At 49.4% G+C, this 25734-nt stretch overlaps 1 protein-coding gene across 1 annotated transcript; it reads left to right on the plus strand.

The window, feature by feature from the left end:
• The first annotated feature begins 4993 nt into the window (after nucleotides 1-4993).
• Nucleotides 4994-25734, plus strand: LOC137309879 (probable G-protein coupled receptor 139). Its single transcript, XM_067977897.1, has 3 exons — nucleotides 4994-5217; nucleotides 6535-6632; nucleotides 24836-25734. The coding sequence occupies exons 1-3, from the start codon at nucleotides 4994-4996 to the stop codon at nucleotides 25732-25734; spliced, it is 1221 nt and encodes a 406-aa protein (XP_067833998.1).

The following is a 25734-nucleotide window of genomic DNA, read 5'->3' on the forward strand; positions in this document are numbered from 1 at the left end:
TGTGGGCAGTGTGAGGGCAGTGTGTGGGCAGTGTGTGGGCAGTGTGAGGGCAGTGTGTGGGCAGTGTGTGGGCAGTGTGTGGGCAGTGTGTGGGCAGTGTGAGGGCAGTGTGAGGGCAGTGTGTGGGCAGTGTGTGGGCAGTGTGAGGGCAGTGTGTGGGCAGTGTGAGGGCAGTGTGTGGGCAGTGTGTGGGCAGTGTGTGTGGGCAGTGTGTGGGCAGTGTGAGGGCAGTGTGAGGGCAGTGTGTGGGCAGTGTGAGGGCAGTGTGAGGACAGTGTGAGGGCAGTGTGTGGGCAGTGTGAGGGCAGTGTGTGGGCAGTGTGTGAGGGCAGTGTGTGGGCAGTGTGTGGACAGTGTGTGGGCAGTGTGAGGGCAGTGTGAGGGCAGTGTGTGGGCAGTGTGTGAGGGCAGTGTGTGGGCAGTGTGAGGGCAGTGTGAGGGCAGTGTGAGGACAGTGTGAGGGCAGTATGTGGGCAGTGTGAGGGCAGTGTGAGGGCAGTGTGTGGGCAGTGTGTGGGCAGTGTGAGGGCAGTGTGAGGGCAGTGTGAGGACAGTGTGAGGGCAGTGTGTGGGCAGTGTGAGGGCAGTGTGAGGGCAGTGTGTGGGCAGTGTGTGGGCAGTGTGAGGGCAGTGTGTGGGCAGTGTGTGGGCAGTGTGAGGGCAGTGTGAGGGCAGTGTGTGGGCAGTGTGTGAGGGCAGTGTGTGGGCAGTGTGAGGGCAGTGTGAGGGCAGTGTGAGGACAGTGTGAGGGCAGTGTGTGGGCAGTGTGTGGGCAGTGTGTGGGCAGTGTGTGGGCAGTGTGAGGGCAGTGTGAGGGCAGTGTGTGGGCAGTGTGTGAGGGCAGTGTGTGGGCAGTGTGAGGGCAGTGTGAGGGCAGTGTGAGGACAGTGTGAGGGCAGTGTGTGGGCAGTGTGAGGGCAGTGTGAGGGCAGTGTGTGGGCAGTGTGTGGGCAGTGTGAGGGCAGTGTGTGGGCAGTGTGAGGGCAGTGTGTGGGCAGTGTGTGGGCAGTGTGAGGGCAGTGTGTGGGCAGTGTGAGGGCAGTGTGTGGGCAGTGTGTGGGCAGTGTGTGTGGGCAGTGTGTGGGCAGTGTGAGGGCAGTGTGAGGGCAGTGTGTGGGCAGTGTGAGGGCAGTGTGAGGACAGTGTGAGGGCAGTGTGAGGGCAGTGTGTGGGCAGTGTGAGGGCAGTGTGAGGGCAGTGTGTGGGCAGTGTGTGAGGGCAGTGTGTGGGCAGTGTGTGGGCAGTGTGTGGGCAGTGTGTGGGCAGTGTGTGGGCAGTGTGTGGGCAGTGTGTGGGAAGTGTGTGGGCAGTGTGAGGGCAGTGTGTGGGCAGTGTGTGAGGGCAGTGTGTGGGCAGTGTGAGGGCAGTGTGAGGGCAGTGTGAGGGCAGTGTGTGGGCAGTGTGTGGGCAGTGTGTGAGGGCAGTGTGTGGGCAGTGTGTGGGCAGTGTGTGAGGGCAGTGTGTGGGCAGTGTGAGGGCAGTGTGAGGGCAGTGTGTGGGCAGTGTGAGGGCAGTGTGTGGGCAGTGTGTGAGGGCAGTGTGTGGGCAGTGTGAGGGCAGTGTGAGGGCAGTGTGAGGGCAGTGTGAGGGCAGTGTGTGGGCAGTGTGTGAGGGCAGTGTGTGGGCAGTGTGAGGGCAGTGTGAGGGCAGTGTGAGGGCAGTGTGTGGGCAGTGTGTGGGCAGTGTGTGAGGGCAGTGTGTGGGCAGTGTGTGGGCAGTGTGTGAGGGCAGTGTGTGGGCAGTGTGAGGGCAGTGTGAGGGCAGTGTGTGGGCAGTGTGTGGGCAGTGTGAGGAAACATTCTTTTACTCAGCGAGTTGTTCTGATCTGGAATTCACTGCCTGAAAGGGCGGTGGAAGCAGATTCAATAATAACTTTCAAAAGAGAATTGGATAAATACTTGAAGACAAAAAAATTGCAGGGTTATGGGGAAAGAGCAGGGGAATGGGAATAATTGGATAATTCTTTAAAAGAGCTGGGCCGAATGGCCTCCTCCTGTGCTGTACCTACTTTGATCAATGTTTCCGCCTTAAATCAGTTGACTGCCGCTGAATTCCCGTTTCGGGAGGTACAAACTACACTTTCAGGTAAGTTTCTTTGTGCAGCAGCCCTCATGTTAACTTGAAATAAAAACAGAAAATGTTGGAAACTCTCAGCTGGTCAGAGAGCATTTGAGGAGAGAAAACAAAGTTAATGTTTCAGGTCGATGACCTTACCTCAGAACTGGAAGAAGTTAGAAATTTAACAGTTTATATACAAGTACAGAGCCTGGGAAAGGGGGAAGGGAGGAAATAACAACAACAACCTGCATTTATATCCTGCCTTTAACATAGTAAAACATCCCAGGGTGCTTCACAGGAGCGATTATCAAACAATCTATGACACTGAGCCACATAAGGAGATATTAGGACAGGTGACCAAAAGCTCAGTCAAAGAGGTAGGTTTTAAGGAGGGTCTAAAAGGAGGAGAGAGAGGCGGAGAGGTTTAGGGAGGGAATTCCAGAGCTATGGGCCCAGGCAGCTGAAGGCACGGCCGCCAATGGTGGAGCGATTAAAATCGGGGCTGCGCAAGAGGCCAGAATTGGAGGAGTGCAGAGATCGCGGAGGGTTGTCGGGCTGGAGGAGGTTACAGAGATAGGGAGGGGCGAGGCCACGGAGGGAATTGAACACAAGGATGGGAATATTAAATTGATGTGTTGCCAATGTAGGTCAGTGAGCACAGGGGTGGTGGGTGAATGGGACTCGGTGCGAGTGAGGAGACAGGCAGCAGAGTTTTGGATGAGCTCAAGTTTACGGAGAGTGCAGGCTGGGAGGCCGGCCAGGAGAATATTGGAATAATCCAGTCTGGAGGTATTAAAGGCATGGATGAGGGTTTCAGCAGCAGATGAGCTGAGGCAGGGGTGGAGACGGGCGATGTTACGGAGGTGGAAGTAGGCGGACTTCGTGATGGAGAGAATATGTGTTCGGAAGCTCATCTCAGGGTCAAATAGGACGACAAGGTTGTGAATGCTCTGGTTCAGTCTCAGGCAGTGACCGGGGAGAGGGATGGAATTGGTGGCCAGGAAACGGAGTCTGTGGCGGGGACAGTGGCTTCAGTCTTCCCAATATTTAGTTGAACGGTATTTCTGCTCATCTGGTACTGGATGTCAGACAAGCAGTGTGACAAATGAGACACAATGGAGGGGTTGAGAGAGGTGGTGGTGAGGTAGAGCTGGGTGTCATCAGTGTACATGTGGAACCTGACGTGTTTTCAGATGATGTCACCGAGGGGCAGCATGTAGATGAGAAATAGGAGGGGGCCAAGGACCGATCTTTGGGGGACTCCAGAGGTAACGGTGTGGGAGTGGGAAGAGAAGCCATTACAGGTGATTCTCTGTCTATGACTGGAGATATAACAATGGAACCAGGTGAGGACAGTCCCACCCAGCTGGATGACGGAGGAGAGGCGATGGAGGAGGATGGTGTGGTCAACCGCATCAAAGGCTGCGGACAGGTGGAGAAGGATGAGGAGGGATAGTTTACCACGGTCACAGTCACATAGGACGTAATTTGTGACTTTGATGAGGGCCGTTTCAGTCCTGTGGAAAGGGTAGAAATCTGATTGTAGGGATTCAAACATGGAGTTCCGGGAAAGACGGGCACGGATTTGGGAGGTGACAACATGTTCAAGGACTTTGGAGAGGAAAGGGAGATTGGAGATGGGGCCGGTAGTTTGCAAGGACAGAGGGGTCAACGGTGCGTTTTTTGAGGAGGGGGTGACGACAACAGATTATGAAGGGGAGGGGGACAGTACCTGAGGGGAGGGAACCATTAACATTATCAGCTAAGATGGGGGCCAGGAAGGGAAGTTGGGTGGTCAACAGTTTGGTGGGAATAGGGTTGAGGGAGCAGGAGGTGGGTCTCATGGATAAGATTTCCTCAGAGAGCGGATGAGGAGAGATAGGAGAGAAACGAGAGAAAAATACAAGTTCAGGGCTAGAGCAGGAGGGGACCTTAGGGAAAGTTTGGCTTGATGGGCTAGAGGAAGGGAGGGAAGAGGCAGAGGCAGCTGAACGGAGGGTCTCAATCTTAGTGACAAAGAAGTCCATGAGCTCCTCACACTTGTTGTTGGAGGTGAGGGTGGAGGAGGTAGGTGAGAGGGGTTTAAGAAGATGGTTTGTAGTGGAGAAGAGAAGTCGGGGATTATCTTTGCATTCCAGGATGATCCTGGAATAGTGAGCAGTTTTGGGAGAGGAGAGCAGGACCCGATAGTGCTTTATGTGGTCCAGCCAGATCTGGCGATGAATGGCTAAACTAGTTGTTCACCGTAAATGTTCAAGTCTATGTCCCTTGGATTTAAGGGAGCGGAAATGAGGGCCATACCAGGGGGAACGACCAGGGTGAGAGAGAGTAATGGTTTTAATGGGGACAAGAGCAACAAAGGTGGAGGTGAGGGTGTGATTGAGCAGATCAGTAGCTGTAGAAATGTTGTGGTGAATGGAGGGCCAAAGGCAGGACAGTTGGGAATTTGAAAGTGCCCTTGTAAGTGTCCTGGGGGAGAGTTTTTTCCTGTTCGGGCACAGAAGGAAGTGGGGTTGGGAGGGGGAAGGGGGATATGAGTAGAAAGAGATATAAGGAAGTGATCAGAGATGGCCTTATCCGTGATTGGCACAATGAAACTAGAGAGGCCACATGAGTGGGCAAGGTCGAGGGGGTGGGGAGTTTATGTGGACGGAGAGATTCGGGGAGGATAGGAGGGTAGTGAACTCAGAGTTGGATGGAGGTTGAAATCACCGAGGATGAGAAGCCGCTCGGTGCAGAGGCTGAGGGAGGAAAGTGGTGAAGATATCTCAGTGAGTGGGCGGCAGAGAATGAGGATTTTAAAGGTGAGGTGAAAGGGATGAAACAAGGTGAGATGCTCAAAGGAGGAGAAGGTGCCAGAGGAGTAGTGCAAAAGACCAAGGTGTGATTTGGTGATAACGGCCACACTGCCACCGCGGCGGTCTGGACGGGGCAAATGGTGGAAGGAATAACCAGGCCGGGAGGCTTCATTCAGGGAAAAGTGTCATCACCCGTCAGCCAGGTTTCCGTCAAGGCCATGATGTCGGTGCAATCATCCACAATAAGCTCATGGATGGCAAGAGCCTTATTCACAAGTGAACGGACATTCTGGAGGGAGATGCGGAGAGGGGCCATGAGAGCTGATCCCCTGGCAGAGGCTCAGGGTCAGCTCTGGGAGGGGTGAGTGGGACGGGAAAGAGTTTGGCAAGATTATCCCCCAGTGAGCCTCGCTGGTCCTTTGGAGGATGCTGAGTGAGGTACAGAGGGAAGCTGTAGGATTATCTAAGAGGGAGTCAAGCCTGGGCTGGCGGCATGAGTGAAGCAAGGTCACAGAGTGGTGAAGGGTTGGAGTAGGGATTCGGGGGTTTGGGCAGGGTATGTGAGAGGGGAGAAATGACAGGAGACATAATAACAGGAGAGAAGGGTCACAGAGTGGTGAAGAGAAAAGAAGGGGAAAGGGGAAATAACAGTGTTGGTCTGGGGTCCGGAGGGAAGGTCGGTGATAGGTGGAGGGCAGGAGTAATTAAAGGACAAAAGAGATGACGGTGCAAGGAAAGGATGGTGATAATGGGACAATGAAGAAGCAAAAGATGGGTCCAGGGCGGTGTAAATGGCAATAGCAGAATCATTAGCAGCACCAGCTGTCCGAGACAGTGCGAGCAGTGGTTCGGGTCTAAAGTCGTGGGTTGGGATGTTTCGGTCAGAAGGCTGTAAATTTCCTCATGGTAATTTGTTGGGCTTCTGTGACACCTTCTACCTCATTGGTCCAGAGCCCTGACACTGAAATGTGCCAGGTCAATCAGAAATGTTGGTGAAGCTGCAGACACTGGTGTTCCCACGGCCACTGCCCATACATGCGTGTTAATGACATACTGTGTCTGTGAACTCTTTAACAGTCCTCGAATAACTGAACAGGTTTGCTTAGAATGTTTGCTCCTGGTTTACTGATGTGAATAAGCTTTGAACATTTAAATAACTCCTGAATCCCCTTTATCCCATCTGCCTGTGATTGTGATTTTCAATAGTAAAACCCTATGAAAAAGCACGGACATTAGCTCTCCTTCTGTTTGAGGCTCCAATTCTCGATTGTGTTTTAAAAGGGAAACGCCCATGGATGTGCCTTCAGATACCTCAGTGCCGTGCACACCGTTCTGAGTAGAGATTCATTAAGGATGACTATCGAAGAGATGGGTCTGTAAATGTAATAAATACCCTGAGGCCTGTTAATGAGACTGTTCGTGTGCCTCAGTCCCAGGGCTGCAGGAGAACCATTGTTTACGGAAGAAATTTCAAAGCAGTTTTAAAGTGTTTTGAAATATCCCTTAATATAGATTGTGGTACATAATAAATGAAGCTTTGGGGAGAACGGTTGATTAAATCTGTTTGTTTAACTGAGTGTCACTAATATCTCTGATGGTGCACTCCAGTTAATTGTCCCAGCAGAGGAGCCCCTCTGGTATAAGTGGGGATTTCTTTGACTGAATTGACATTTTTCAGTCAGAGCCTTGTGTCCTCCACACTGAACATGGATTATCCAGTCATCTTTGAGGTGGAACGTATTTACTACCCCGTTCTTGCAGCCGTTGGTATTATGGGTAAGGAAATGAAACTGGTCACAGTATAAATCAGTGTAACTGTTACTGCTCTTGGTGCTTGTCTTGCCCTCTTACTGATTGGTTTTCATATGTTTTGATATATTTAATATATATATAACACAGCTTTGGATACAAAACTGGCTTAGTGGCAGAAGGCAGAGGGTGATGGTCGAAGGTTGTTTTTGTGACTGGAAGCCTGTGGCCAGTGGGGTACCACAGGGATCGGTGCTGGGTCCCTTGCTGTTTGTGGTCTACATTAATGACTTGGATATGAATGTAAAAGGTATGATCAGTAAGTTCGCTGATGATACAAAGATTGGTAGGGTGGTAAATAGTGAGGAGGATAGCCTCAGTCTGCAGGACGATATAGATGGGTTGGTCAGATGGGCGGAACAGTGGCAAATGGAATTTAACCCGGAAAAGTGCGAGGTGATGCACTTTGGAGGGACTAACAAGGCAAGGGAATACACAATGAATGGGAGGACCCTAGGCAAGACAGAGGGTCAGAGGGATCTTGGTGTGCAAGTTCACAGATCCCTGAAGGCGGCGGAACAGGTAGATAAGGTGGTAAAGAAGGCATATGGGATACTTGCCTTTATTAGCCGAGGCATAGAATATAAGAGCAAGGAGGTTATGATGGAGCTGTATAAAACACTGGTTAGGCCACAGCTGGAGTACTGTGTGCAGTTCTGGTCGCCACACTACAGGAAGGATGTGATCGCTTTGGAGAGGGTGCAGAGGAGATTCACCAGGATGTTACCAGGGCTGGAGCGCTTCAGCTATGAAGAGAGATTGGGTTTGTTTTCCTTGGAGCAGAGGAGGCTGAGGGGGGACATGATTGAGGTGTACAAAATTATGAGGGGCACAGATAGGATGGATACTAAGGAGCTTTTTCCCTTCGTTGAGGGTTCTATAACAAGGGGACATAGATTCAAGGTAAAAGGCGGGAGGTTTAGAGGGGATTTGAGAAAGAACTTTTTCACCCAGAGGGTGGTTGGAGTCTGGAACTCACTGTCTGAAAGGGTTGTGGAGGCAGGAACCCTCACAACATTCAAGAAGCATTTGGATGAGCACTTGAAATGCCATAGCATACAAGGCTACGGACCAAATGCTGGAATATGGGATTAGAGTAGACAGGGCTGATGGCCGGCGCGGACACGATGGGCCGAAGGGCCTCTATCCGTGCTGTATGACTCTATGACTCTAGATGGAGAGTCTGTGTGTCAGAGAGAAAGAGAGAGCAAGAGAGACAAAAACACAGAGAAAGCGACAGTATTATATGTTTTGATATGTTTGTGATATAATCGCCTTTCCATTGGATCAGTTCACTGTACAGTTCTTTTGTTGTCTATTAATTGGATTTCTTGATTGAAATTATGAACATTTTTGAATTTTCAATCCAAGAAATAATGGCAAATTATTCCCAGTACTGTCTGCTGGATAATTCCTTATCTCAAATAGACATTGGCATCAGACAGAATAGAAACCTTAGTCGGGCTGTGAGAAAGTGTAATCTTTGCCTGTGCTGAAGTTTCAACTTGTCCTTTAGATTGCCAGAAATATCATGTTAACACTCAAGGTCAAAGAAAGCATTTTTCAACCAAAAAGTAATGAGCTGAGTCCAGACAATTGTCTACGAGTTCTCCACAAGGTTCAAGGTTCCAGATAATAGTAGTTTGGTGCTGTTGGTATTGAACTGGTCACAGGGATTATAGACAAGTTCAGTGAGTGGGCGCAAAGGTGGTAGATGGAGTATAATGTGGGAAATGTGAAATTATCCACTTTGATAGGAAGAATAGAAAAACAGAATATTTTTTAAATGTTGAGAGACTAAGAAATGTTGGTAGTCAGAGGGAGTTGGGTGTCCTTATACATTAATCACAGAATCTTACCATGCAGGTACAGCAAGCAATTAGGAAGGCAAATGGTATGTTGGCCTTTATTGCAAGGAGGTTAGAGTATAATGACTAAGGAAGTCTTGCTGCGATTATATAGGGCTCTGGTGAGAACACATCTGGAGTATTGTGCACAGTTTTGGTCTCCTTACCTAAGGAAGGATCTTTCAAAGTTCTCTAGATTCAGGAACTGTCCCTCAGATTGGAAAATTGCACATGTCACTCCGCTTTTTAAGAAAGGAGAGAGAAGGAAACCAGGGAATTATAGACCAGTTAGCCTAACATCTGTTGTGGGGAAAATGCTGGAGTCTATAATTAAGGATAGGGTGACTGAACACCTCGAGAATTTTCAGTTAATCAGAGAGAGCCAGCATGGATTTGTGAAAGGTAGGTCATACCTGACAAACCTGATTGAATTTTTTGAAGAGGTGACTAAAGTAGTGGACAGGGGAATGTCAATGGATGTTGTTTATATGGACTTCCAGAAGGCATTTGATAAGATCCCACATAAGAGACGGTTAGCGAAGATAGAAGCCCATGGAATCGAGGGAAAAGTACGGACTTGGTTAGGAAGTTGGCTGAGCGAAAGGCGACAGAGAGTAGGGATAATGGGTAGGTATTCACATTGGCAGGATGTGACTAGTGGAGTCCCGCAGGGATCTGTCTTGGGGCCTCAATTATTCACAATATTTATTAACGACTTAGATGAAGGCATAGAAAGTCTCATATCTAAGTTTGCCGATGACACAAAGATTGGTGGCATTGTAAGCAGTGTAGATGAAAACATAAAATTACAAAGCGATATTGATAGATTAGGTGAATGGGCAAAACTGTGGCAAATGGAATTCAATGTAGACAAATGTGAGGTCATCCACTTTGGATCAAAAAAGGATCGAACAGGGTACTTTCTAAATGGTAAGAAGTTAAAAACAGTGGATGTCCAAACGAACCTAGGGGTTCAGGTACATCGATCATTGAAGTGTCATGAACAGGTGCAGAAAATAATCCATAAGGCTAATGGAATTCTGGCCTTTATATCTAGAGGACTAGAGTACAAGGGGGCAGAAGTTATGCTGCAGCTATACAAAACCCTGGTCAGACCACACCTGGAGTACTGTGAGCAGTTCTGGGCACCGCACCTTCGGAAGGACATATTGGCCTTGGAGGGAGTGCAGCGTAGGTTTACTAGAATGATACCCGGACTTCAAGGGTTAAGTTACGAGGAGAGATTACAAAAATTGGGGTTGTATTCTCTCGAGTTTCGAAGGTTAAGGGGTGATCTGATTGAAGTTTATAAGATATTAAGGGGAACGGATAGGGTGGATAGAGAGAAACTATTTCCGCTGGTTGGGGATTCTAGGAGTAGGGGGCACAGTCGAAAAGGAGCGAGATTAGAAAACATTTCTACACACAAAGGGTTGTAGAAGTTTGGAACTCTCTTCCGCAAATGGCAATTGATACTAGCTCAATTGTGAAATTTAAATCTGAGATAGATAGCTTTTTGTCAATCAAAGGTATTAAGGGATATGGGCCAAAGGCAGGTATATGGAGTTAGATCACAGATCAGCCATGATCTTATCAAATGGCGGAGCAGGCATGAGGGGCTGAATGGCCTACTCCTGTTCCTATATTCCTATGTTCCTATATTTACCTTAGAGGGGCTGCAATAAAGGTTCATTAGATTGATTCCTGGGATGAGAGGGTTGTCCTATGAGGAGAGGTTGAGTAGAATGGTCCTATTTTCTCTGGAGTTTAGAAGAATGAGATGTGATCTCATCAAAACATATAAAACTCTTAGAGGGCTTGATAGGGTAGATGCTGAGAGGATGTTTCCCCTGGCTGGAGGGTCTAGAACTGGGGGACATAGTCTCAGGATAAGGGGTCAGCCATTTAGGACTGAGATGAGGAAATGTTTCTTAGCTCAGAGAGTCGTAAATCTTTGGAATTCTCAACCCCAGAGGCTGTGGATACTGAGTCATTGAGTATTTTCAAGACTGAGATCGATGGATATTTGGACTCGAGGTGAATCAAAGGGATATGGGGATTGGGCGGGAAAGTGGAGTTGAGGTGAAGATCAGCCATGATCTTATTGAATGTCATAGCAGGCTCGAGAGACCATATGGCCTACTCTTGCTCCTATTTCTTATGTTCTTATTACATTGATTGAAAAAAATTATTTGCCATTGTCAAAAGTTGTCCATCTGCTCAGTATCAATGGATGGTTCTTTGGTCCGTTATAATTGACTGCCTTTTGTTCCAGTTTACTTGTTGAGGTAGTCCCAGGTCATCTAGGGATAACTAGTGCTCTATCTGAGACTGGACAGGACCAGTGATTGGCTCGTTGCCTTTTCGATGGTGAACGCGGTGCCCAGATGTCCCCTCAATTGGAATTATATTGGATGTTATGTAGCGCTCTGTGGTCAGTATGCTTCAGACTTGCAATCAGATACTTAAGTGTTTAAATGAGATGGGATGGTCAAGCAATGGGAGATTTATCTGCAATAAATAAATCTCCATTGACTGTTGATGGAGGAGACATTCAGCATGGCAAGACATTGCACGTGACTGATTGGTCTCTCAACAGACCGGTCCAACAGAAACAGGTAGATTTGTGTAAAATGCAAATACTCTGTTAAAGGATTGCAATTTAAATGGAAAACTCTGGACATTATGTCAACGGCATCTGTGCATGATCAGTAATGTGGGGTCAACACTCACCAATCCTCGATTGTTCTAATCATTGGAGAAATAAATCATGGGCTGATAAATCACCGTCAATGTGTTTGAGATCTCAGCAACCAACAGGGTGAATGGGACAGCATTGATTGGGGTCAGAGAGAGAGCGGGGAATGGGACAGCATTGATTGGGGTCAGAGAGAGAGTGGGGAATGGGACAGCATTGATTGAGGGTCAGAGAGAGAGTGGGAATGGGACAGCATTGATTGGGGTCAGAGAGAGTGGGAATGGGACAGCATTGATTGGGGTCAGAGAGAGAGTGGGGAACGGGACAGCATTGATTGGGGTCAGATAGAGAGTGGGAATGGGACAGCATTGATTGGGGGTCAGAGAGAGAGCGAGGAATGGACAGCATTGATTGAGGGTCAGGAATAGAGTGGGAAATTGGACAGCATTGATTGATGGTCAGAGAGAGAGTGGGGAATGGGACAGCATTGATTGATGGTCAGAGGGAGTGCGGGGAATGGGACATCATTGATTGAGGGTCAGAGAGAGAGTGGGGAATGGGACATCATTGATTGAGGGTCAGAGAGAGAGCAGGGAATGGGACAGCATTGATTGAGGCCCAGAGAGTGAGAGTGGGAAGGGGATAGCATTGATTGAGGGCCAGAGCGAGATTGGGTAATGCGACAGTATTGATTGAGGGTCAGGAATAGAGTGGGGAATGGGACAGCATTGATTGAGGGTCAGAGAGAGAGTGGGGAATGGGACAGCATTGATTGAGGGTCAGAGGGAGAGCGGGGATTGGGACAGCATTGATTGAGGGTCAGAGAGAGAGCGGGGAATGGGACAGCATTGATTGAGGGTCAGAGAGAGAGTGGGGAATGGGACAGCATTGATTGAGGGTCAGAGAGAGAGTGGGAATGGGACAGCATTGATTGAGGGTCAGAGAGAGAGTGGGAATGGGACAGCATTGATTGAGGGTCAGAGAGAGAGTGGGAATGGGACAGCATTGATTGAGGGTCAGAGAGAGTGGGAAATGGGACAGCATTGATTGAGGGACAGAGAGAGAGTGGGGAATGGGACAGCATTGATTGAGGGTCAGAGAGAGAGTGGGGAATGGAACAGCATTGATTGAGGGTCAGAGAGAGAGTGGGGAATGGGACAGCATTGATTGAGGGTCAGGAACAGAGTGGGAAATTGGACAGCATTGATTGCTGGTCAGAGAGAGAGTGGGGAATGGAACAGCATTGATTGAGGGTCAGAGAGAGAGTGGGGAATGGGACAGCATTGATTGATGTTCAGAGGGAGTGCGGGGAATGGGACAGCATTGATTGAGGGTCAGAGAGAGAGCGAGGAATTGGACAGCATTGATTGAGGGTCAGAGAGAGAGTGGGGAATGGGACAGCATTGATTGAGGGTCAGAGGGAGAGTGGGGATTGGGACATCATTGATTGAAGGTCAGAGAGAGAATGGGGAATGGGACAGCATTAATTGAGGGTCAGAGAGAGAGTGGGGAATGGGACAGCATTGATTGAGGGTCAGAGAGAGAGCGAGGAATTGGACAGCATTGATTGAAGGTCAGAGAGAGAGCGGGGAATGGGACAGCATTGATTGAGGGTCAGGAATCGAGTGGTGATTGGACAGTATTGATAGAAAGTCGGATAGAGAGTGGTGAATGGGGCAGCATTGATTGAGGCCCGGACAGTGAGAGTGGGAATGGGACAGCATTGATTGAGGGTCAGAGAGAGAGTGGGGAATGGGACAGCATTGATTGAGGGTCAGAGAGAGAGTGGGGAATGGGAGAGTATTGATTGGGGGTCAGACAGAGAGTGGGGAATGAGGCAGCATTGATTGAGGGTCAGAGGGATAGTGGGGAATGGGACAGCATTGATTGAAGGTCAGAGAGAGAGTGGGGAATGGGACAGCATTGATTGAGGGTCAGAGAGAGAGTGGGGAATTTTACAGCATTGATTGAGGGTCAGAGAGAGAGAGTGGGAAGGGGATACCATTGATTTTGGGACAGAGTGAGATTGGTTAATGCGACAGCATTGATTGAGGGTCAGGAATAGAGTGGGGAATGGGACAGCATTGATTGAGGGTCAGAGAGAGAGTGGGGAATTTTACAGCATTGATTGAGGGTCAGAGAGAGTGGGAAATAGGACAGCATTGATTGAAGGTCAGAGAGAGAGCGGGGAATTGGACAGCATTGATTGTGGGTCAGAGGGAGAGCGGGGAATTGGACAGCATTGATTGAGGGTCAGAGGGAGAGTGGGGATTGGGACATCATTGATTGAAGGTCAGAGAGAGAATGGGGAATGGGACAGCATTAATTGAGGGTCAGAGAGAGAGTGGGGAATGGGACAGCATTGATTGAGGGTCAGAGAGAGAGCGGGAATGGGACAGCATTGATTGAGGGTCAGGAATAGAGCGGGGAATGGGACAGCATTGATTGAGGGTCAGAGGGAGAGCGGGGAATGGGACACATTGATTGAGTGTCAGAGAGAGAGCGGGAATGGGACAGCATTGATTGAGGGTCAGAGAGAGAGTGGGGAATGGGACAGCATTGATTGAGGGTCAGGAATAGAGTGGGTAATTGGACAGCATTGATTGAGGGTCAGAGAGAGAGTGGGGAATGGGACAGCATTGATTGAGGGTCAGAGGGAGAGCGGGGAATTGGACAGCATTGATTTTGATTAAGGGTCAGAGGGAGAGTGGTGAAAGGGACAGCATTGAGTGAGGGTAAGAGAGAGAGAGCGGGGAATGGGACAGCATTGATTGAGGGTCGGGGAGTGAGTTGGGAATGGGACACATTGATTGAGGGTCAGATAGAGAGTGGGAATGGGACAGCTTTGATTGGGGTCAGAGAGAGAGTGGGGAATGGGACAGCATTGATTGAGGGTTAGGGAGAGAGAGTGGGGAATGGAACAGCATTGATTGATGGTCAGAGAGAGAGTGGGGAATGGGACAGCATTAATTGATGGTCAGAGGGAGAGCAGGGAATGGGACACATTGATTGAGGGTCAGAGAGAGAGTGGGGAATTGGACAGCATTGATTGAGGGTCAGAGGGAGAGCAGGGAATGGGACACATTGATTGAGGGTCAGAGGGAGAGCGGGGAATGGGACATCATTGATTGAGGGTCAGAGGGAGAGTGAGGAATGCGACAGCATTGATTGAAGGTCAGAGAGAGAGTGGGGAATGGGACATCATTGATTGAGGGTCAGTGAGAGAATGGGGAATGGGACATCATTGATTGATGGTCAGAGGGAGTGCGGGGAATGGGACATCATTGAATGAGGGTCAGAGAGAGAGTGGGGAATGTGACAGCATTGATTGAGGGTCAGAGGGAGAATGGGGAATGGGACAGCATTGATTGAAGGTCAGAGAGAGAGTGGGGAATGGTACAGCATTGATTGAGGGTCAGAGAGAGAGTGGGGAATGAGGCAGCATTGATTGAGGGTCAGAGAGAGAGAACGGGGAATGGGACAGGATTGATTGCGGATCAGCGAGAGAGCAGGGAATGGGAGAGCATTGATTGAGGCCTAGAGAGTGAGAGTGGGAAGGGGATAGCACTGATTGAGGGCCAGAGTGAGATTGGTTAATGCGACAGCATTGATTGAGGGTCAGGAATAGAGTCGGGAAAGGGGCAGCATTGATTGAGGGTCAGAGGGAGAGCGGGGAATTGGACAGCATTGATTGAGGGTCAGAGGGAGAGTGGGGAATGGGACAGCATTGATTGAAGGTCAGAGAGAGAGTGGGGAATGGGACAGCATTGATTGAAGGTCAGAGGGAGAGTGGGGAATGGGACAGCATTGATTGAAGGTCAGAGAGAGAGTGGGGAATTGGACAGCATTGATTGAGGGTCAGAGGGAGAGCGGGGAATGGGACATCATTGATTGAGGGTCAGAGGGAGAGTGAGGAATGCGACAGCATTGATTGAAGGTCAGAGAGAGAGTGGGGAATGGGACATCATTGATTGAGGGTCAGAGAGAGAGTGGGGAATGGGACAGCATTGATTGAGGGTCAGAGGGAGAGCGGGGAATTGGACAGCATTGATTTTGATTAAGGGTCAGAGGGAGAGTGGTGAAAGGGACAGCATTGAGTGAGGGTAAGAGAGAGAGAGCGGGGAATGGGACAGCATTGATTGAGGGTCAGAGAGAGAGCAGGGAATGGAACAGCTTTGATTGAGGCCCTGAGAGTGAGAGTGGGAAGGGGATAGCATTGATTGAGGGCCAGAGTGAGATTGGGTAATGCGTCAGCATTGATTGAGGGTCAGGAATAGAGTGGGGAATGGGACAGCATTGATTGAGGGTCAGAGAGAGAGTGGGGAATAGGACAGCATTGGTTGAGTGTCAGAGGGAGAGCGGGGAATGGGACAGCATTGATTGAGTGTCAGAGGGAGAGCGGGGAATGGGACAGTATTGATTGAGGGTCAGAGAGAGAGTGGGGAATTTTACAGCATTGATTGAAGGTCAGAGAGAGAGTGGGGAATGGGACAGCATTGATTGAGGGACAGAGAGAGTGGGTAATGGGGCAGCATTGATTGAGGGTCAGAGAGAGAGTGGGGAATGGGACAGCATTGATTGAGGGTCAGAGGGAGAGCGGGGAATTGGACAGCATTGATTGAGGGTCAGAGGGAGAGCGGGGAATGGGACAGCATTGATTGAGGGTCAGGAATAGACTGGGGAATGGGACAGCATTGATTGAGGGTCAGAGGGAGAGCTGGGAATGGGACAGCATTGATTGAGGGTCGGGGAGTGAGTTGGGAATGGGACACATTGATTGAGGGTCAGATAGAGAGTGGGACTGGGACAGCTTTGATTGGGGTCAGAGAGAGAGTGGGGAATGGGACAGCATTGATTGAGGGTTAGGGAGAGAGAGTGGGGAATGGAACAGCATTGATTGATGGTCAGAGAGAGAGTGGGGAATGGGACAGCATTAATTGATGGTCAGAGGGAGAGCGGGGAATGGGACACATTGATTGAGGGTCAGAGAGAGAGTGGGGAATTGGACAGCATTGATTGAGGGTCAGAGGGAGAGCGGGGAATGGGACATCATTGATTGAGGGTCAGAGGGAGAGTGAGGAATGTGACAGCATTGATTGAAGGTCAGAGAGAGAGTGGGGAATGGGACATCATTGATTGAGGGTCAGTGAGAGAGTGGGGAATGGGACATCATTGATTGATGGTCAGAGGGAGTGCGGGGAATGGGACATCATTGATTGAGGGTCAGAGAGAGAGTGGGGAATGGGACAGCATTGATTGAGGGTCAGAGGGAGAATGGGGAATGGGACAGCATTGATTGAAGGTCAGAGAGAGAGTGGGGAATGGTACAGCATTGATTGAGGGTCAGAGAGAGAGTGGGGAATGAGGCAGCATTGATTGAGGGTCAGAGAGAGAGAACGGGGAATGGGACAGCATTGATTGCGGATCAGTGAGAGAGCAGGGAATGGGAGAGCATTGATTGAGGCCTAGAGAGTGAGAGTGGGAAGGGGATAGCATTGATTGAGGGCCAGAGTGAGATTGGGTAATGCGACAGCATTGATTGATGGTCAGGAATAGAGTCGGGAAAGGGGCAGCATTGATTGAGGGTCAGAGGGAGAGCGGGGAATTGGACAGCATTGATTGAGGGTCAGAGGGAGAGTGGGGAATGGGACAGCATTGATTGAAGGTCAGAGAGAGAGTGGGGAATGGGACAGCATTGATTGAAGGTCAGAGGGAGAGTGGGGAATGGGACAGCATTGATTGAAGGTCAGAGAGAGAGTGGGGAATTTTACAGCATTGATTGAGGGTCAGAGAGAGAGAGTGGGAAGGGGATACCATTGATTGAGGGCCAGAGTGAGATTGGTTAATGCGACAGCATTGATTGAGGGTCAGGAATAGAGTGGGGAATGGGACAGCATTGATTGAGGGTCAGAGAGAGAGTGGGGAATGGGACAGCATTGATTGAGGGTCAGAGAGAGCGGGGAATGGGACAGCATTGATTGAGGGTCAGAGTGAGAGTGGGGAATGGGACAGCATTGATTGAGGGTCAGAGGGAGAGCGGGGAATGGGACAGCATTGATTGAGGGTCGGGGAGTGAGTTGGGAATGGGACAGCATTGAATTAGGGTCAGAAATAGAGCGGGGAATGGGACAGCATCGATTGAGGGTTGGGGAGATAGTTGGGAATGGGACAGCATTGATTGAGGTTCAGAGAGAGAGAATTGGGAATGGGACAGCATTGATTGAGGGTCAGAGAGAGAGAATTGGGAATGGGACAGCATTGATTGAGGGTCAGAGAGAGAGAATTGGGAATGGGACAGCATTGATTGAGGGTCAGAGAGAGAGAGTTGGGAATGGGACAGCATTGAGTGAGGGTCAGAGAGAGAGTGCGGGAAATGGGACAGCATTGATTGAGGGTCAGAGAGAGAGCGGGAAATGGGACAGCATTGATTGAGGGTCGGGGAGAGAGACTGGGGAATGGGACAGCATTGATTGAGGCCCAGAGAGTGAGAGTGAGAGTGGGAATGGGACAGCATTGATTGAGGGTCAGAAAGAGAGCGGGGAATTGGACAGCATTGATTGAGGGTCAGAGAGAGAGAGTGGGGAATGGAACAGCATTGATTGAGGGTGAGAGAGAGAGCACCGAATGGGACAGCATAGATTGAGGGTCAGGGAGAGAATGGGGAATGGGACAGCATTCATTGATGGTCAGAGAGAGAGCGGGGAATGGGACAGCATTGATTGAGGGTCAGAGAGAGAGTGGGGAATGGGTCAGCATTGATTGAGGGTCAGAGAGAGAGCGGGGAACGGGACAGCATTGATTGAGGGTCAGAGAGAGAGTGGGGAATGGGACAGCATTGATTGATGGTCAGAGGGAGTGCGGGGAATGGGACATCATTGATTGAGGGTCAGAGGGAGAGTGGGGAATGGGACATCATTGATTGAGGGTCAGAGGGAGAGTGGGGAATGGGACAGCATTGATTGAGGGTCAGAGAGAGAGTGGGGAATGGGACAGCATTAATTGAGGGTCAGAGGGAGAGCGGGGAATTGGACAGCATTGATTGAGGGTGAGAGAGAGAGTGGGGAATGGGTCAGCATTGATTGAGGGTCAGAGAGAGAGCGGGGAACGGGACAGCATTGATTGAGGGTCAGAGAGAGAGTGGGGAATGGGACAGCATTGATTGATGGTCAGAGGGAGTGCGGGGAATGGGACATCATTGATTGAGGGTCAGAGGGAGAGTGGGGAATGGGACATCATTGATTGAGGGTCAGAGGGAGAGTGGGGAATGGGACAGCATTGATTGAGGGTCAGAGAGAGAGTGGGGAATGGGACAGCATTAATTGAGGGTCAGAGGGAGAGCGGGGAATTGGACAGCATTGATTGAGGGTCAGAGGGAGAGTGGGGAATGGGACAGCATTGAGTGAGGGACAGAGAGAGAGAGCGGGGAATGGGACAGCATTGATTGAGGGTCAGAGAGAGTTGGAAATGGGACAGCATTGATTGAGGGACAGAGAGAGAGAGTGGGTAATGGGGCAGCATTGATTGAGGGTCAGAGAGAGAGTGGGGAATGGGACAGCATTGATTGAGGGTCAGAGGGAGTGCGGGGAATGGGACAGCTTTGATTGAGGCCCAGAGAGTGAGAGTGGGAAGCGGATAGCATTGATTGAGGGCCAGAGTGAGATTGGGTAATGCGGCAGCATTGATTGAGGGTCAGGAATAGAGTGGGGAATGGGACAGCATTGATTGAGTGTCAGAGAGAGAGTGGGGATTGGGACCGCATTGATTGAGGGTCAGAGAGAGAGTGGGGAATGGGACATCATTGATTGAGGGTCAGAGGGAGAGCAGGGAATTGGACAGCATTGATTGAGGGTCAGAGGGAGAGTGGGGAATGGGACAGCATTGATTGAGGGTCAGAGGGAGAGTGGGGAATGGGACAGCATTGATTGAGGGTCAGAGGGAGAGTGGGGAATGGGACAGCATTGATTGAGGGTCAGAGGGAGAGTGGGGAATATTACAGCATTGATTGAGGGTCAGAGAGAGAGTGTGGAAATGGGATAGCATTGATTGAGGGTCAGAGAGGGAGTGGGGAATGGGACAGCATTGATTGAGGGTCAGAGAGAGAGTGGGGAATGGGACAGCATTGATTGAGGGTCAGGAATCGAGTGGTGATTGGACAACATTGATTGAAGTTCGGATAGAGAGCGGATAATGGGGCAGCATTGATTGAGGCCCAGAGAGTGAGAGTGGAAATGGGATCGCATTGATTGAGGGTCGGGGAGAGAGTTGGGAATGGGACAGCATTGATTGAGGGTCAGAGAGAGCGGGGAACGGGACAGCATTTATTGAGGGTCAGAGAGAGAGTGGGGAATGGGACAGCTTTGATTGAGGGTCGGGGAGTGAGTTGGGAATGGGACAGCATTGAATTAGGGTCAGAAATAGAGCGGGGAATGGGACAGCATTAATTGAGGGTTGGGGAGATATTTGGGAATGTGACAGCATTGATTGAGGGTCAGAGAGAGAGTCGGGAATGGGACAGCATTGATTTAGGGTCAGTGGGAGAGTGGGGAATTTTACAGCATTGATTGAGGGTCAGAGAGAGAGTGGGGAATGGGACAGCATTGATTGAGGTTCAGAGAGAGAGAATTGGGAATGGGACAGCATTGATTGAGGGTCAGAGAGAGAGAGTTGGTAATGGGACAGCATTGAGTGATGGTCAGAGAGAGAGTGCGGGAAATGGGACACCATTGATTGAGGGACAGAGAGAGAGTGGGGAATGGGACAGCATTGATTGAGGGTCAGAGAGAGAGCGGGAAATGGGATAGCATTGATTGAGGGTCAGAGAGAGAGTGGGGAATTGGACAGCATTGATTGAGGGTCAGAAAGAGAGCGGGAATGGGACAGCATTGATTGAGGGTTGGGGAGAGATTTGGGAATGGGACTGCATTGATTGAGGGTCAGAAATAGAGCGGGGAATGGGATAGCATTGATTGAGGGTCAGAGAGAGAGCGGGAAATGGGATAGCATTGATTGAGGGTCAGAGAGAGAGTGGGGAATGGGACAGCATTGATTGAGGGTCAGAAAGAGAGCGGGAATGGGACAGCATTGATTGAGGGTTGGGGAGAGATTTGGGAATGGGACTGCAATGATTGAGGGTCAGAAATAGAGCGGGGAATGGGATAGCATTGATTGAGGGTCAGAGAGAGAGCGGGGAACGGGACAGCATTGATTGAGGGTCAGAGAGAGAGTGGGGAATGGGACAGCATTGATTGAGGGTCAGAGAGTGGGGAATGGGACAGCATTGATTGAGGGTTGGTGAGAGAGTGCGGAATGGGACAGCATTGATTGAGGGTCAGAAGTAGTGCGGGGAATGGCACAGCATTGATTGAGGGTCAGCGTGAGAGCGGGGAATGGGACAGCATTGATTGAGGGTCGTGGAGAGAGTTGGGAATGGGACAGCATTGATTGAGGGTCAGAAATAGAGCGGGGAATTGGACAGCATTGATTGAGGGTCTCAGGGAGAGCGGGGAATGGGACAGCATTGATTGAGGTTCAGAGAGTGTGTGGGAAATGGGCCAGCATTGATTGTGGGTCAGAGAGAGAGCTGGGAATTGTACAGCATTGATTGAGGGTCAGAGAGAGAGACTGGGGAATGGGACAGCATTGATTGAGGCCCAGAGAGTGAGAGTGAGAGTGGGAATGGGACAGCATTGATTGAGGGTCAGAAAGAGAGCGGGGAATGGGACAGCATTGATTGAGGGTCAGAGAGAGAGAGTGGGGAATGGGACAGCATTGATTGAGGGTCAGAGAGAGAGAGTGGGGAATGGGACAGCATTGATTGAGGGTTGGAGAGAAAGTGGGGAATGGGACAGCATTGATTGATGGTCAGAGAGAGAGTGGGCAATTAATCTCTGAATTAATAATGAATGTTCTACCAGCTCTGTGTTATTTTATTTTCCAGTTGCACTTAGTTCGCCTCCTCTGACCTGTCACTTCATGGATTCCCCAACTATCCGAGTGATTTATTGTGTCCCGAGTCTCACTCCATGGTCTCTCCTCACTCCATGGTCTCTCCTCACTCCATGGTCTCTCCTCACTCCATGGTCTCTCCTCACTCCATGGTCTCTCCTCACTCCATGTTCTCGTCTCACTCCATTGTGTCTCTCTCCATTGTGTCTCTCTCCATTGTGTCTCTTTCCATGGTGTCTCTCCATTGTCTCTCTCCATTGTCTCTCTCCATGGTGTCTCTCTCCATGGTGTCTCTCCATTGTCTCTCTCCATTGTCTCTCTCCATTGTGTCTCTCTCCATTGTCTCTCTCCATTGTGTCTCTCTCCATGGTGTCTCTCTCCATTGTCTCTCTCCATTGTGTCTCTCTCCATGGTGTCTCTCCATTGTCTCTCTCCATTGTCTCTCTCCATTGTGTCTCTCTCCATGGTGTCTCTCCATTGTCTCTCTCCATTGTCTCTCTCCATTGTCTCTCTCCATTGTCTCTCTCCATTGTGTCTCTCCATTGTCTCTCTCCATTGTCTCTCTCCATTGTGTCTCTCTCCATGGTGTCTCTCCATTGTCTCTCTCCATTGTGTCTCTCTCCATTGTCTCTCTCCATGGTGTCTCTCTCCATTGTGTCTCTCTCCATGGTGTCTCTCTCCATTGTCTCTCTCCATTGTGTCTCTCTCCATGGTGTCTCTCCATTGTCTCTCTCCATTGTCTCTCTCCATTGTGTCTCTCTCCATGGTGTCTCTCCATTGTCTCTCTCCATTGTCTCTCTCCATTGTCTCTCTCCATTGTGTCTCTCTCCATGGTGTCTCTCCATTGTCTCTCTCCATTGTGTCTCTCTCCATGGTGTCTCTCCATTGTCTCTCTCCATGGTGTCTCTCTCCATGGTGTCTCTCCACTGTCTCTCTCCATTGTGTCTCTCTCCATGGTGTCTCTCCATTGTCTCTCTCCATTGTGTCTCTTTCCATGGTGTCTCTCCATTGTCTCTCTCCATTGTGTCTCTCTCCATGGTGTCTCTCCATTGTCTCTCTCCATTGTCTCTCTCCATTGTGTCTCTCTCCATGGTGTCTCTCTCCATGGTGTCTCTCTCCATGGTGTCTCTCTCCATTGTCTCTCTCCATGGTGTCTCTCTCCATGGTGTCTCTCTCCATGGTGTCTCTCTCCATGGTGTCTCTCCATTGTCTCTCTCCATTGAGTCTCTCTCCATTGTCTCTCTCCATGGTGTCTCTCTCCATTGTCTCTCTCCATTGTGTCTCTCTCCATTGTCTCTCTCCATGGTGTCTCTCTCCATGGTGTCTCTCTCCATTGTCTCTCTCCATGGTGTCTCTCTCCATGGTGTCTCTCCATTGTCTCTCTCCATTGAGTCTCTCTCCATTGTCTCTCTCCATGGTGTCTCTCTCCATGGTGTCTCTCCATTGTCTCTCTCCATTGTGTCTCTCTCCATGGTGTCTCTCCATTGTCTCTCTCCATTGTGTCTCTCTCCATTGTGTCTCTCTCCATGGTGTCTCTCTCCATTGTCTCTCTCCATGGTGTCTCTCTCCATGGTGTCTCTCCATTGTCTCTCTCCATTGTGTCTCTCTCCATGGTGTCTCTCTCCATGGTGTCTCTCTCCATTGTCTCTCTCCATGGTGTCTCTCTCCATGGTGTCTCTCTCCATGGTGTCTCTCTCCATTGTCTCTCTCCATGGTGTCTCTCTCCATTGTCTCTCTCCATGGTGTCTCTCTCCATGGTGTCTCTCTCCATGGTGTCTCTCTCCATGGTGTCCCGAGTCTCACTCCAAGTTCTCTCCTCACTCCCACGTCTCTCCTCACTCCATGGTCTCTCCTCACTCCATGGTCTCTGCTCACTCCATGGACTCTCCTCATTCCATTGTGTCTCATTCCATTGTGTCTCATTCCATTGTGTCTCATTCCATTGTATCTCATTCCATTGAGTCTCTCTCCATTGAGTCTCTCTCCATTGAGTCTCTCCCCATTGAGTCTCTCCCCATTGAGTCTCTCTCCATTGAGTCTCTCTCCATTGAGTCTCTCCCCATTGAGTCTCTCCCCATTGAGTCTCTCCCCATTGAGTCTCTCTCCATTGTGTCTCTCTCCATTGTGTCTCTCTCCATTGAGTCTCTCTCCATTGAGTCTCTCTCCATTGAGTCTCTCTCCATTGAGTCTCTCTCCATGGTCATAGAGTCATAGAGTTATACAGCACGGATAGAGGCCCTTCGGCCAATCGTGTCCGCGCCAGCCATCAAGCCCAGTCTAATCTAATCCCATATTCCAGCATTTGGTCCGTAGCCTTGTATGCTATGGCATTTCAAGTGCTCATCCAAATGCTTCTTGAATGTTGTGAGGGTTCCTGCCTCCACAACCCTCTCAGGCAGTGAGTTCCAGACTCCAACCACCCTCTGGGTGAAAAAGTTTTCTCAAATCCCCTCTAAACCTCCCTCCTTTTACCTTGAATCTATGCCCCCTTGTTATAGAACCCTCAACGAAGGGAAAAAGCTCCTTAGTATCCATCCTATCTGTGCCCCTCATAATTTTGTACACAATATCTCATTCCATTTTGTCTCATTCCATTGTGTCTCTCTCCATTGTGTCTCTCTCCATGGTGACTCACTCTTTGGTGTCTCACTCCATGGTGACTCACTCTTTGGTGTCTCACTCCATGGTGACTCACTCCGCTGCGGGGTTTGCCTCACAGTCCAGTGTGTTTACCAACATAAGGAATTACGTTGCAATTCGGGCACACAAATCCCCTGCAAAGGACCAAGCTCACGCCCAAAGCACAAGCCCTCAAACCCCCAACACCATCCCTCCCCCCTCCTCTCTCCCCAACACCACCCCTCCCTCACCTCTCCCCAACAGAATCCGGGATCTCAGACATTTGGTATTTTGAGAGATTGAAGTACTGGAGTGAGTTCCCCACACAGAGGGAGAGAGAGAGAGAGTAGGGAGGCTGCTGGAATTCACTTCCAGGGTTCAGGCAGAAACAATGGCAACATTGAAGATGAGATTGGAGAGTTGGATGAAGTGAATGGGATATGAGGGAAGGGTTGGTCGATAGGATTCAAATTATCTGTTCGTCTGGAGGGCAAACCCGAATTCGGACTGGTTAGGCCGAATGGCCTGATGGGGGTTGTAACTTGGACCCAGTATTGTGTATTTCGCCTTTCCTCCAATATCCCGATTTATTTTTTATCTCACTCCCCGTCATTTGTCCATTGCGTGCCTTTGTTTCACTTCTGTTACAACCTTTAATCTCAATGATTAATCTTCTTGTGTTTTATTCCGATCCCTCACAATCTCACAACTCATTTTTGATTTTGTTGATCTTTATTCCAGATCACTGTACACTCCCAATCATTTTAAGTTTGCCTTGTTTTATTCCTCCTATATGTAATCTTTAACTGATGAAATTCACTTCCTTTACCTGACCCTTCCACCTCACATTAATAACACCCGATTTTGTAATCTCTTAACTAATTCAGTTTCTGTAAGATTCAATCGATGTTGTTCATTTTAATTATCCTCATTGCAATTCCCCAGTTTATTGTTGTGCACAGAACCAGTTACAGTCAACACAGGGAACAAGCAGCCGACTTGTGGGGGACTGGTTATTTTTGGGTGAGCCTGGTGAGAATGTCCTTTTCTCTCTCTTACAGTGAACTTGGTGGCGATTGTGATCCTGTCCCGAGGAAAGTGCGGACTCTCCAAATGTATCACTCGTTACCTGGTAGCAATGGCAGTGGCCGATCTAACGGTGGTGATCATTGAAGTTATACTGAAACGAATTAACAACATTTACTTGCCAGTAAATTTTTTGTTCATCACTCCGATATGCGCCCTGAAACTTGTGACGAAGATTGCGGCCCTGGACTGTTCTGTTTGGTTCACGGTCGCTTTCACCTTCGATCGCTTTGTAGCCATTTGCTGTCAGAATCTCAAACCAAAGTTTTGTACCCAGAGGACGGCGAGCGTGGTTGTCGGGACAGTGTGTGTGCTGGGCTGTTTGAGGAGCATTCCCTTTTACTTCATGTACGAACCCCAACTTATAATTAACAATGTCCCGTATTTTTGCATTGAAACCGCTGCCTATTACAACTCGCCCTTGTGGGCGGCGTATGAGTGGTTCGACAGCATTTTAACCCCTTTACTGCCCATCTTCTTCATCCTGCTCTTCAATGCTCTCACCGTCAAGCACATTATAATGTCCAATATAGTCCGCAGGGCCCTCCTGAGCAATATGGATAATCACGATGATCCAGAGACCGAGAGCCGAAAGAAATCCATGATTTTACTCTTCACTCTATCCGGCAATTTCATTCTACTCTGGCTGACGTATGTTGTACATTCCTTAAGTTGGCGGGTGAAAAACTACAATTATACAGACAAATATTACAGTAACCCGATATACATCAATCAGCAAACGGGGTACATGCTGCAGCTTCTCAGCTCCTGCACCAACACGTGTATCTATGGACTGACACAGAGGAAATTCAGAGAGGAGCTGAAGAATGGGGTGAAATATCTGTTTACACTGAATGGCATATTATGTAAATAA

The sequence above is a fragment of the Heptranchias perlo genome, unplaced genomic scaffold (genome assembly GCF_035084215.1).
Source record: "Heptranchias perlo isolate sHepPer1 unplaced genomic scaffold, sHepPer1.hap1 HAP1_SCAFFOLD_188, whole genome shotgun sequence".
NCBI classification, from domain to species: Eukaryota; Metazoa; Chordata; class Chondrichthyes; order Hexanchiformes; family Hexanchidae; genus Heptranchias; species Heptranchias perlo.

Bases quoted from the DNA above. Each gene is read 5' to 3' on its own strand.
- LOC137309879 (XM_067977897.1), top strand. From the start codon at position 4,994: ATGGTGGAAGGAATAACCAGGCCGGGAGGCTTCATTCAGGGAAAAGTG. The intron at 5,218-6,534 runs GTGAGTGGGACG...GACATTTTTCAG, and splicing joins CAGGGTCAGCTCTGGGAGGG to TCAGAGCCTTGTGTCCTCCA. The intron at 6,633-24,835 runs GTAAGGAAATGA...TCTCTCTTACAG, and splicing joins TGCAGCCGTTGGTATTATGG to TGAACTTGGTGGCGATTGTG.